The sequence below is a fragment of the Equus caballus genome, chromosome 2 (assembly GCF_041296265.1).
Source record: "Equus caballus isolate H_3958 breed thoroughbred chromosome 2, TB-T2T, whole genome shotgun sequence".
NCBI classification, from domain to species: domain Eukaryota; kingdom Metazoa; phylum Chordata; class Mammalia; order Perissodactyla; family Equidae; genus Equus; species Equus caballus.
This window is the reverse complement of record NC_091685.1, coordinates 15,014,435-15,027,485: the sequence shown is the minus strand read 5'-3', so window position 1 is coordinate 15,027,485 and position 13,051 is coordinate 15,014,435. Positions and strand designations below refer to the sequence as shown.

The following is a 13,051-nucleotide window of genomic DNA, read 5'->3' as shown; positions in this document are numbered from 1 at the left end:
GCTTGGTGATCACAGAATCAGACCAAAGGCAGGTAGAGCCAGAAAAGTATTTCATCCAGTCCATGATGAGGCCTGATACAGCATCCCTGTTCAGAGCAGAGAGCGCCTCCTCTCAAATCGATTCAGTAAACACTTATTGGATGCCCACTGTGAAGCCAGCACTGGGAATACAGAGATGAAAAAGCCACAGCCCCTCAGGTTGCTCACCTTCTAGTGGGGTTGACAGGTTGACTGCTGGTTCCTGTAGATTGGGATGAGGGTACCGATAAAGAAGCTCAGTTGGTAGGAGACCACGAAACAGTCCCTGACATGAGGTTTCTTCCCCCTGGACAGGACACATAAACCTGCCAGATCCTCATTTTTCTGTGTTTCCAGTTGAGCCTTCATTCCACTTTTTTGGCACAGAGCTTGGCCATTGTTAAGACCCACTCATCTTGCTTTTTGGCCTTTGTAAGGTGACTTTTGTAGGTTTCCTACATTACGACTAATGAACCCTACAAATATAATGGATATGGATCTGTGCTCTTGTCAAATAGGGTGTCAAAATCGTATGATTTGGTCATGTTTAAAGGATACTCTGAGCTACCTAAAATAAATATTAATTAGTAAAATGAGAAATAATTCCATCAGGATTAGTTTTATAAATCTTTTTCTTTTCTTCTTTCACATTTTACAGGTGAGCTTCAATCCCCAGGATAACACTCAGGTTTGTGTCACTGGAAATGGGATGTTTAAGCTGCTCCGTTTTGCTGAGGGAACCCTGAAGCAAACCAATTTTCAGAGAGGAGAACCCCAGAACTATCTAGCCCATACCTGGGTGTCTGATGACAGGATTATTGTTGGTACTGATACAGGCAAGCTCTTCCTCTTTGAATCTGGAGATCAACGCTGGGAGACAAGCATAATGGTCAAGGAGTCCACCAGCGAGACGAAGAACCTGAACGTGATCCAGGAATCAGAGAGGTGATGGGGCCTCTCCGGGCTGGTGCTCTTGTGAAAGTATTCTCATCGTGCTAAGCATTACACCAAAAACAGTATTCTTTACAAATCACTCACAACCCCTCTACTTTAAAAATCAACTCTTTTCATCTTCTCTCTGCCTTTCTAGTTTTCATCTATATTCAAGCACAAATTTGACAGTTACGACCATAGCCTAGAGATAATTCTTTTTTATACCTAACCTCATTTTATAAGCATTTTAGTATAACTAGTCATCAAAACTACAGATTTTTAAAATGTATTTTCTAGTGGCTGCCTGATTTACTGAATCAATTCAATAAATGTCCACCGAGCCCTTGCAGTGTACAAGGCATTGTGCTAGGTGCTGGCGACACAGGTCCTCAAGGACTTTACAGTTCGGTAGGAGGCAGCAGACTAACAAGGAAGTGCCAGGAAATTTAATCTGTAGATCGGATAGACGCATATGGGCCAAAGTTGGGGCTCAGGTCAATTTTACCTCTTCTACAACCAATAATATTCATATCTCACATGTATTGGAATGTATGTACTAGACACTGCCGTATGCGCTTTACGTATATCCTCATTTGAGTCTTAATCTATATAGTACCTATTATTATCATGCCTATTTTACAGACAAGGAAAATGAGGCTCAGAGAGGTTAGGTGACTCACCCAAGATCACAGTACTATTAAGTGGTAGGGTCAAACCTACCTATCCTCAAACCCTCAACCGCATGGCATACTGTAGATTCTTCCTCAGTAACTTTCAGTACACCCATTTGTCACCATCCCCCACGCCAATGATATCTCCTTTATTGTCATGATTTTGTTAGGAGCTTCCTAATAAATCCCTGTGCCCTCCAGTTTGCTGTGTTCACAATCCTTCAGTGGGTCCAGGGCTCCAAGAATACAGCCCAAACTCCTGGACGTGTCCCACACATCGCGTCTGCTCTAAGCCTTCTTTACATGGGGAGCATCAGCTCTTGCCTCTACCTACCACACATGCCATGTGCACTTTTCTGCTTTGGGGCATGGTCATGTGTAGTTCCCTCTGCCTCCGAACCCTGCTCTGTTCCCCTGGACATATACACGTACCTGACATACTCCTGTTCGTCCTTCAGATCTCAGCTGGGAGTTCTCAGCCTCTGCTCATCTCGGATAGGTACCCCTCCTCTGTAACTGTCCTCACAAAATCCTTGTTACCTGCTGGCTGGCTGCTCCTGTCCTACTCAGCTGCCCCCTAACAGTCCTTGTCACATGCCCCCTAGACTATAAGCTTCTGAGAGCAGGAACTGTGTCAATGTCATTTACCATTGTTTTACAGAGTTGTTAACACAGTATAATGTCAATAAATAATAGTTAGATGAATGAATGAATGAAAGAAAGAGAGAGAGGAAAGAGGGAGTGAGGGAGCGAGGAAGGAAGGAAGGAAGGAAAGAAATGGGAAGCTGGATTCAAATCTCAGCTTTTCCACTTCCTAATTTTCCAGCCCTTCTTTCTCATCCCTAACAGAATTCATCTCCTTGGGATTGCCTCTGTTAACTTCATATACTATTTCCTTTTTCCAGCTTGATTGAATTTCCAGCAGTCACTTCCCCAGTTCCTTCCTTTGAACAAGTCATGATGACCAGCAGCCACAGCCAGCTGACCATGCCCCAGGTGTTTGCCATTGCAGCCTATTCAAAGGGATTTGCCTGCTCTGCTGGGCCAGGGAGAGTTCTTCTGTTTGAGAAGATGGAAGAGAAGGATTTTTACCGCGAGAGCAGAGAAATCCGGGTAAGGAGGGGAGGAAGAAGCAAAACTGGGGTCCTACTTGCGTTTGTTCTCCAGCAGCTGAGCACTGACGAGGAGTTTGATGGGCAGGAGAGCAGCTGTAGCGCTGAGCAGAAATGGGGACTTGAGCCATTTGTCCTGAGGGAAGTTTTAGTATGGGGTGGACAGAGTTGGGGTTTAGAATTAGTAAGATCTGCATTTGAATCCTGAAGAGAACTTTGGCAAATTCTGTTTTCTTTTTGAAGCTTAGCATTCCCATAAGAATTGTACTATTATAATATATATTGATGTTTAATGTCAAGCATACTACCTGGGACATAGGAAGCCTTCAGTAAATGTTTGTGGAATAAATGATACAAACTGTGATGGAGAGAGATCATATCTGGTTGGAGAAGAACCAGGAAGGCTTCTGGGTGTTTGATGATAATCTTTGAGGAAGGGTCTTAGAGGATGCATAACATTTGACCGGAAGAGATGGATTAGGAATTCCAGATGGAAGGAACAAATTAAGCAAAGTCACCCTGACAGGGAGCAGGTGGTGTGTTTGGGAGATGTTCCCCAGTTGATAGGGACTAAAGTCACTTAAAGGGAGAAGATTCGAGCTAAGGCTGGTGAAAGATCTCAGATGCCATCCTGAGGTGTGTTTGTAATTCAGCAGGCAACCTGTTTTTCAGTGGAGAAGCATTGTGCTTAAGAAAAGTAATCTACCTATGAAATAGAGTGGGCATGATTTGGAGGCATTGGACGTGAAGTGGTTAAAAATACATTGGATGAGTTAAACTTGACTCTGACATTTATTGGCTGAGTGACTTAAGATGAGTTGCTGAATCTAGCAAAACCTGTCTTTGAGAAAATAGCCCATGCCCTGTGGTTATCAAAAGGATGAACCGGGGCCGGCTCCATGGCCGAGGGGTTAAGTTTGCACGCTCTGCTGCGGCGGCCCAGGGTTCGGATCCTGGGCGCGGACGTGGCACTGCTCGTCAGGCCACGTTGAGGTGGCGTCCCATATCCCACAACTAGAAGGACGTGCAACTAAGATATACAGCTGTGTACAGGGCGGGGTTGGGGAGATAAAAGCAGGAAAAAAAAAGATTGGCAACAGTTGTTAGCCCAGGTGCCAATCTTTAAAAAAAAAATTTTTTTAATAAAAATAAAAATTAAAAAAAAGGATGAACCAACATCTGTGTAAATCACTGCAGGGCTTGGTTCTCCAGAAGTCGTAGTAGTTATTATTGCCGTGATTAGGCATCAGGTAAGTAACAAAAAAGCTACTGAAGCCAAGAGGCCGTGAGATCTAGGACCACAGCACAGTCACAGAGGAAGTGGGAAAGGAAAGAGCCTCTGTGAAGGGTGAATCTATAGGACTTTCCCTGAGTAGACGTGGGAGGCTGGAGCTAAGAAGCTCTCAGAGGTCATGTGTGGGCTTTAGGCCTGGATGCCTGGGAAAAAGTGCCAGAGACGGGAAAATTGGGGATAAGAGCAAAGTGGGCAGGGACTGAGGGGAGGCATTAGGCATTTACTTTGCCTATAAAGCAGTTCATTCTTTTGTTTGTTTATTCATTTAACAAACATTTATTGAGTGTTTACTATAGGCTCCATGCTGGGGGCCAGCACAGGGGATACAGCAGGGAGGCAAACACACTAAGAGCTGTCCCTATGGCTCAGTCAGTCAGCCGACAAGCAAATAGGAACAGGTTGTTGGATGGGATCAATGCTGTGGAGAAAATAAAGCCACGAAAAGGACAGGGAGCAAGAGGGAGTTCTGTTCTAGAGAGGATGGCCCAGGGAGGCCTCCCTGAGGAAGCTGACATGGGACCAGAGACCAGAATAAGGTGAAGCAGTCGGAAATGTGGTTTAGACTTTGGGAGTGAGATCAGTCTGCATGCCCGCACTCACATGCACTGCTTAGCTTATGTCTGGCACGGAGTTGATGCTTTATTTTTACTATTTTAAGTATTTATCACTGTAATGACTTTCACTACTACTGTTTTCATTGAAACCCTCATATTAGGTAAAATCCCTGAGAGCTAAAATAGAGAGGGAGAAAAAAAGAGGACTGAGGACAAAGCATTTCCGAATTTAGAGACTGAGACAGGATGAGAACCCAGCAGAGGACACTGAGAAGGCCTAGTTGTTCGCTCATTCATTCAACAAATGTCCTTTGAGAACCTACCATGCCCAGGCTCTGTGCTCAGAGCTTGAGATTGACGAGTCAGAGGTGACTGCTCCCCTCGAGGTCCTCTCCGTCTCTGTAGGAAGGCCACAAGGCAACACCCATTCATTCGTTGACCACCTGCTACATGCCAGGCACCGTTCCAAGCACTAGGGCACAGCAGTGGGACAACACAGAGAAGGGCCTTGATCTGTAGGCTCCCATTCTACTTTACGCAGTGTGATGAATGTGACAACAGAGGGAGGTCCCAGGTGCTGTGGGCACACTGAGGGAATATCTGCCACCCCCAGCCCAGGGCACGTCAGGGAAGGCTTCCCAGAGCCCTCACTTCCCTGGTGGAGCAGGGGAAGTTGACTACGTAAGGAAGGGTTATGGGGTATGTAGGAAGACAGGACTCCGGGCAGAGGGAGGGAAACACAAGAGTCCAGTGTCCTGGACCTCAGGGAGGCAGGTGCCACCATCACTGCTATGGGCTCTTGAAAAGCCAAGAAGATGAGGACTGAGCAGGGGCCTCTTGCTTTGGTGACAAGGAAATTTCTGCTGTTCATGAGGACAGTTTCAGTAAGTGATGCAGTAGGAGCCAAATTAAAAGGAGTGAAGAACTGAGTGGTAACTGCGTGGTAAGGAAGTGGAGGTGGTACGTGCAGGCCAGCCTTTCAAGAAGTTTGGTTGTTAATAGATGAGAGATAAGGAAAAGGAAATCTGATTTGTAAGGTCTACTTGGGAACGACAGGCCCTCTCAGAGACTACTGGCAGGAGGCGTGTGACCCCTTCTCTTTTCTCTGCCCAGCCACCCTCCCCACATGCAAGAAGGGCTGTCACCTGCCCCTCTGCTGCCTTCAAGTGCACACTGCTGTACTTGGTGCAGGGGACACCCACACTGGGCTTCCGACAGGTGGGCCAGAGAGGGGTTTAGACCAACGCTTGTTTTGAAAGGGGCCCTCAAATTGAGATGTAGAGAGAGATCGTTTTTACATGTGCTGCTGTCTTATTATTCAGCCACTAATCACTTAGAGGTGAATACAAAACCCACAGAAACAGAGGCGACTCAAGCCCTCCCTTCTCCACATCTGAGGGGGATCCTGGGAAGCATGCTGGTCTGGGAGTCTGTAAACTAAAAGGATCTGCGAGAACTCTGACAGTCCAAGGACACACTGGCAACGCTGGGACGTTACTGATAGCTGTCTCATGTCCTGGGCAGATTCCTGTGGACCCACAGAGCAGCGACCCCAGTCAGTCTGACAAACAGGATGTCATCTGCATGTGCTTCAGCCCGTCGGAGGAAACCCTGATTGCCAGCACCAGCAAGAACCAGCTCTACAGCATCACCATGTCCCTGACGGAGATCAGCAAGGTGAGTCTTCCCAGCGGCGCTTCCTTCCAGCCCGGGGACTGGTCACCATGTGTGCAAATTTTAATCCGAAGTGGCTGAGCATGGGCTCCTTCACCCGCTTCATAGCAGGGGAGAAGACACTCTAATTTTAGGATGTCCGTCTAGAAGTACTCTGGGACCATCGATGGGGTTGTGGTTGCTGCAGCCTCATTGGATCTCCAAATTTAAATCATTCTATCAAATTTAAATTGTCTGTCAAATTTAAATCATTCATATCCTTTTACCCAGCAATTGCACTTCAAGAATTTAATGTACTGCTATACCTGCCCTGTGCCCCGAAATGTATATAAAAGGTTTATTGTTGCTTTTTGTTTTTGTTGTTTTTAAATAACAAAGAAAGCTGGTATAAATACACTGCAGGCATTGCAACTAAAACAGCACTATTAAAGAGAATCACTTTGTTCACTTTGTCAAGAAGATATTACAATTTTAAATTTGTATGCACCTGATAGCATGGACTCAAAATGCATAAAGCAAAATTTGACAGAGCAGGGAATCTAGACCACCTATAATTATAGTGAGAGATTTTAATGTGTCTTTCTCAGTAATGGTGGTTTTTTTAAGTAACAGTTGTACTAAGTTATAATTCACATACCATACAGTTCACCTATTTAAAGTGTACAATTCAGTGATTTTCAGTGTATTCACAGAGTCATGCAACCATTACCACAGTCAATTTTAGAACATTTTCATCATTTCCACAAAACTTCTAAGGGGGCTGGCCTGTTGGCATAGTGGCTAAGTTCGCATGCTCCACCTTGGCAGCCCAGAGATCACCAGTTCAGATCCCAGGCACGGACCTACACACTGCTCATCAAGCCATGCTGTGGCAGCGTGCCACATACAGAATAGAGAGAGACTGGCACAGATATTAGCTCAGGGCCAGTCTCACTCACCAAAAAAAAAACAAAAAACCAAAAACTTATACTCTAGCTATTATCCCCCTATCTGCCCCCTTCCCAGCCCTAGGTAACCACTAATCTGCTTTATGTCTCTATATATATGCCTATTTTGGACATTTAATACCAATATTTGGACCTTTGTGACTGGCTTCTTTCACTTAGTGTAATGTTTTCAAGGTTCATCCACAATGTAGCATGTATCAGTACTTCGTTCCTTTTATGGCTGAATAATATTCCATTGTATGGATATACCACATTTTGTTTGTCTAATCATCAGTTGATGAACTCTTGGATTGTTTCCATCTTTTAGATCTTATAAATACTGCTGCTGTGAACATTCGTGTACAAGTTTCTGCATGGACATATATTTTCATTCCTCTTGGGTATATACCTACAAGTAGAATTGCTGGGTCACATCATAAGTCCATATTTAATAACCATTTAAGGAACTGTCAGATTGTTTTCCAAAGTGGCTGCACTATTTTATATTCCCATCAACTGTGTAGGAAAGTTCTGATTTCTCTGTATCCTTGTCAACACTTATTATCTGACTTTTTGATTATAACCATCCTAATGGATGTGAAGTGGTATCTCATTTGTGGTTTTGATTTGCATTTCCCTGATGACTAATGATGTGGAGGACCTTTTCATGTGCATTTGACCACTTGTATACCTTCTTTGGAGAAATGCCTTTTCAGATCTTGTGCTCGTTTAAAAAATTGTGTTGTCTTTTTATTATTGAGTTGTAAGTTTTTTATGTATTTTAGATACCAGTTCCTTATCAGATACGTGATTTGCAATTATTTTCTCCCATTCTGTGAGTTGTCTTTCCACTTTCTTGATAGTGTCCTTTGATGCAAAAAAGTTCTCAATTTTGATGAAGTTTAATTTATTTTTCTTTTGTTGTTTATGCTTTTGGTATTATATTTAAGAATCCATTGCCAAATCTGAGGTCTTGAAGATTTACCAGTGTATTTCTTCTAAGAGTGTCATAGTGTGCTCTCTAACATTTAGGTCTTTGATCCATTTTGAGTTAATTTGAGTATATGGCATGGGGTAGAGTAGGAGTCCAACTTCATTTTTTTGCATGTGGATATCCAGTTGTCCCAACACCGTTTGTTGAAAATAGTTTTCTTTCCCCCATTGAATGGTCTTAGCACCCTGGTTGAAAATCACTTGACACATGGGTTTATTTCTGGACTTACAATTATATTCCATTGATCTGACTATTCTTGTGCTAGTACCACACTGTCTTGATTACTGTTGCTTTGTAGTAAGATTTGAAATCAGAAACTGTGAGTCCTCCAACTTTGTTCTTCTTTTTCACGATTGTTTTGGCTATTCTAGGCACCTTGCAATTCCATATGAATTTTAGAATCAGCTTGCCAATTTCTACAAAGCAGCTATCTAGGATCTCTATAGGGATTGCTTTAAATCTGTAGCTCAAGTTGGGGAGTATTGCCATCTTAACAATATTAAGCCTTCTGATTCATAAACGTAGATGTTTTTCCATTTATTTAGATCTCCTCTAACTTCTTTCAACAATGTTTTGTAGTTTTGAGAGAATTACTTTGGCACTTTTCTTGTTAAATGTATTCCTAATGCTATTGCAAGTGGAATTTTCTTAATTACATTTTTAATTGTTCATTTCAAGTGTATAGAAATACAATTGATTTTTGTATATTGATCTTGTATCTTGCAATCTTGCTGAACTCATTTTTTAGGGGATTCCTAAGGATTTTCTATATACAAGGTTGTAAAATCTACAAATACTTCTTCTTTTCCAATTTGAAGGCCTTTTATTTCTTTTTCTTGCCTAATTGCTCTGGCTAGGACTTCCAATACTATGTTGAATAAGAGTGGCAAGAGTGGGCATCCTTGTCATGTTCCTGATCTTAGAGGGATAGCTTTCAGTTTTACACCATTGAGTATGATGTTAGCTATGGGTTTGTCATATATGGCATTTATTATGTTGAAGTACATTTCTTCTATACCCATTTTTTGGAGAGTTTTTATCATACATGTATGTTGAATCTTGTCAAGTGTTTTTTCCTGCTTCTATTGAGGTGATCATATGATTTTTATCCTTCATTTTGTTAATGTGTCATATCATGTTGATAGATTTGTGGGTGTTGAACCATCCTTGCATCCCTGGAATAAACTCCACTTGATAATGGTGTATGATCCTTTTAATGTATTGTATTTGGTTTGCTAATATTATTTTGAGGATTTTTTTTTTTTTTTGGAGGAAGATTAGCCCTGAGCCAACTACTGCCAGTCCTCCTCTTTTTGCCGAGGAAGCCTGGCTCTGAGCCAACATCCGTGCCCATCTTCCTCTAGTCTATACGTGGGACGCCTACCACAGCATGGCTGCCAAGCAGTGCCATGTCCGCACCCGGGATCCGAACCAGCGAACCCCGGGCCGCCGAGAAGCGGAACGTGCGAACTTAACCACTGCGCCACCGAGCCGGCCCCTATTTTGAGGATTTTTGCATCTATGTTCCTCAGAGTTACTGGCCTGTAATTTTCCTTCTTTGTGTTGTCCTTATCTGGTTTTGGTAATGTTGGCCTCATAAAATGAGTTGGGGAAAGTTCTCTCCTCTTCTCGTTTTTGGAAGAGTGTGACAAGGATAGGTACTAAGTTTTCTTTGAATATTTGGTAGAGTTCACCAGTGAAGCGATCTGGTCCTGGAATTTTGTTTTTGGGGAGGTTTTTGATTGCTGTTTCAATCTCCTTACTAGTGCTTGGTCTATTCAGATTTTCTGTTTCTTCATGATTCAGTCTTGGAAGGTTGTATGATTCTAAGAATTTATCCATTTCTTCTAGGTTGTCCAGTTTCTTGGCATACGGCTGTTCATAGTAGTCTCTCATAATCTCTTATATTTCTGTGGTGTCCATTTTAACTTCTTTTTGTTTCTGATTTTATTTGAGCTTTCTCTTTTTTTTTTCTTAGCAAATCTAGCTAGAAGTTTGTCAACTTTGTTTATCTTTTCAGAGAACCAGCTCTTAGTTTCATTGGTCTTTTCTATTGTCTGTTTAGTCTCTATTTCATTTATTTTCACTCTGGTTTTTATTATTTCCCTTCTTCTACTGACTTTGGGCTTCCTTTGTTCTTCTTTTTCTAGTTCCTTTAGGTGTAAAGCTAGATTGTTTACTTAAGACTTTTTTTGTTTCTTGAGGTAGACCTTTATTACTATAAACTTCCCTGTTAGTACTGTTCTTTTGCTGCATCCTGTAGATTTTGGTATGTCATATTCATTTTCATTTGTCTTCAGGTATTTTTTTTCTTTCTCCTTTGATTTCTTCATTGACCCAATAGTTGTTCAGTAGTATGTTATGTAGTCTCCACATATTTGTGATTTTTCCAGCTTTCTTCTTGTGGTTGATTTCTGGTTTCATACCGTTGTGGTCAGAAAAGATACTTAATATGATTTTCAGTCCTCTTAAATTTACTGAGCCCTGTTTTGTGTCACAACTTATGGTCTACCCTTGAGAATGTTCCATGTGCATTTGAGAAGAATGTGTATTCTGCTTTTGGATGGAATGTTCTGTATGTCTCTTAAATGTGTCTCATCTAATGTTCCATTTAAGGCCAGTATTTCCTTGTTGACTTTCTGTCTGGATGATCTATCCATCGATGTAGATGAGGTGTTAAAGTCCCCTACTGTTATTGCTTTGCTGTCAATTTCTCCCTTTAGGTCTGTGAATAATTGCTATATATACTTTGGTACTCCTCTGTTACATGCATATATATTAATAAGTGTTATGTCTTCTTGACGGATTATCCCCTTTATCATTATCTGTCCATCTTTGTCTCTTGTTATCTTTTTTGGCTTGAAGTCTCTTTTGTCTGATATGAGTATAGCTACACTTGCTTTCTATTGGCTGCCATTTGCTTGGAGTATCATCGTCCATCCCTTCATTCTGAGCCTATGTTTGTCTTTAGAGCTGAGAGGAGTCTCTTGGAGGCAGCATATTGTTAGATCTTGTTTTTTAATCTATCCAGGCACTCCATGTCTTTTGATTGGTGAATTCAATCCATTTACTTTAGGGTGATTATCGAAATATGAGGACTTAATACTGCCATTTTATCTTTTGTTTTCTGGTTGTTCTATATTTTCATTGTTGCTTTTTCCTTGTGTTTCTGTCTACCATTTCAATTTAGTTGTTTTCTTTGATGTTTTTCTCAGTTTCCTCTTTTTTTTATGTTTTGTGTCTCTGCTCTAGATCTTTATTTTGTGGTTGCCATGAGGTTTGTATAAAACATCTCATAGAGAAAATAGTCCTTTTTCTACTGATACTATCTTGTCTTCATTTGCCTAAACAGGTTTCATCCTTTTCCTTTTCCCCTTTTATGTTTTTATTGTCACAAATTATTTTCTTATGTTGTGAGTTGTTACCAAATTGAAGTAGCTATAGTTACTTTTAATGCTTTTTTTCCCTTTAAGCTTTTTGCCATAATTGTTTAACAACCTATTCTGATATAGAGTCGCAATTTTCTGATTCTGTCTATTTATTACCTTCCTTAAAGTTCATGTACTTTCACTTTTTTGTTTCACTTAGGAGAGCTGCGTTCAACATTTCTGATAAGGCAGGTCTAATGGTGATGAACTCCCTCAGCTTTTGTTTGTCTGGGAAAACCTTTATTTCTCCTTCATATCTGAAAGATAACTTTACTGGACAGAGTATTCTTGGCTGACAGTTTTTATCTTTCAATATTTTGAGTATGTCATTCCACTCTCTTGACCAGTAGAATTTCTGCTGAGGAATCCACTGATAGCCTAATGGGAGTTCCGTGGTAGGCTACTCTGTTTTTTACCCTGGCTGCCTTTAAAATTCTTTCTTCATCATTGACATTTGACAGTTTTAAAATAATGTGTCTTGGAGAAAGTCTTTTTGTGTTAAGATAATTAGGTTTCTGTTAGCTTCATGTACTTATATATCTAGTTCCTTCGCCAGGTTTTGGAAGTTCTCAGCTATTATTTCTTTAAATAAGCTCTTTGCTCCCTTCTCTCTCTCTTCTTCTTGGATACCCATTATCCTTATGTTTCCTTTTCTAATGGAGTCAGATAGTTCTCATAGAGCTTCTTCATTTAAAAAAAAAATCTTAATTCTCTCTCCTCTTCTATCAGCATAACTTCTAGGTTTCAACTTTTGAGCTTACTAATACTCTCATGGTCTCCTCAATTTCCAATGCTTTCTGATGCATTCTTCATCTCATTTGTTGAGTTCTTCAGCTCCGGAATCTGAGTCTTTTTTAGAGTTTCAATCTCTTTGGTAAAGTGTTCCTTCTGTTTATTAATTTTGTTTCTGAGCTCACTGAACTGTCTTTCTGAGTTTTCTTCTATCTCATTGAGTTTCTTCATGACAGCTATTTTGAATTCTTTGTCAGTTAGATCACAATCTTCCTTGACTTTAAGTTTGGTTTCTGTAGAATTGTCATTTTCTTTCTGTGATACTATGTTACCATGGTTTTTTATGGTGATTGCGGAGTTATTCCTCTGCTGGTCCATTTGAAATAGAGAGCACCTTCTTATTTAGGTAAAGCTTTGTTTACTTTGATTCTGAGTTCCACAGGTTAGTAAATTAGAGGGTTTTCTTTTGCTTTTCAGTAGGTGGTGCTATAGCACAAGTTTTTGATTTCTCTTACGTGAGCTGCCTCTGGCTAGATTTGAGAATTGGCACTTTCCACCCTCCACCACCTCTGCCAGAGGTATTGCTGGTGCCCTTGTTATTGCTTGTGCTTCCAGCGTCGCTGGTGCCTTGGTGCTGCCAGTATTGCTTTGGTCACTGGCATCGCTGATAGGGCACTAGATGCTCCTCCACTGCATCTGGGGTCATCTGAGTGAC

The 13,051-nt window shown here is 41.3% G+C and overlaps 1 protein-coding gene across 16 annotated transcripts in view; it reads left to right on the top strand.

The window, feature by feature from the left end:
• Positions 1 to 13,051, top strand: part of CFAP57 (cilia and flagella associated protein 57) — an 83,371-nt gene that overhangs the window by 4,531 nt on the left and 65,789 nt on the right. For 10 of the 16 annotated variants that reach the window (XM_070260146.1, XM_070260151.1, XM_014737504.3 and 7 more), the window contains 3 exons: positions 677 to 963; positions 2,528 to 2,735; positions 6,107 to 6,259. In XM_070260146.1, the coding sequence (XP_070116247.1) occupies positions 677 to 963; positions 2,528 to 2,735; positions 6,107 to 6,259 (648 nt within the window). The remainder of the gene's footprint in view (positions 1 to 676; positions 964 to 2,527; positions 2,736 to 6,106; positions 6,260 to 13,051) is intronic. The other 6 variants (XM_070260154.1, XM_014737505.3, XM_070260156.1 and 3 more) reach the window with 1 other exon arrangement.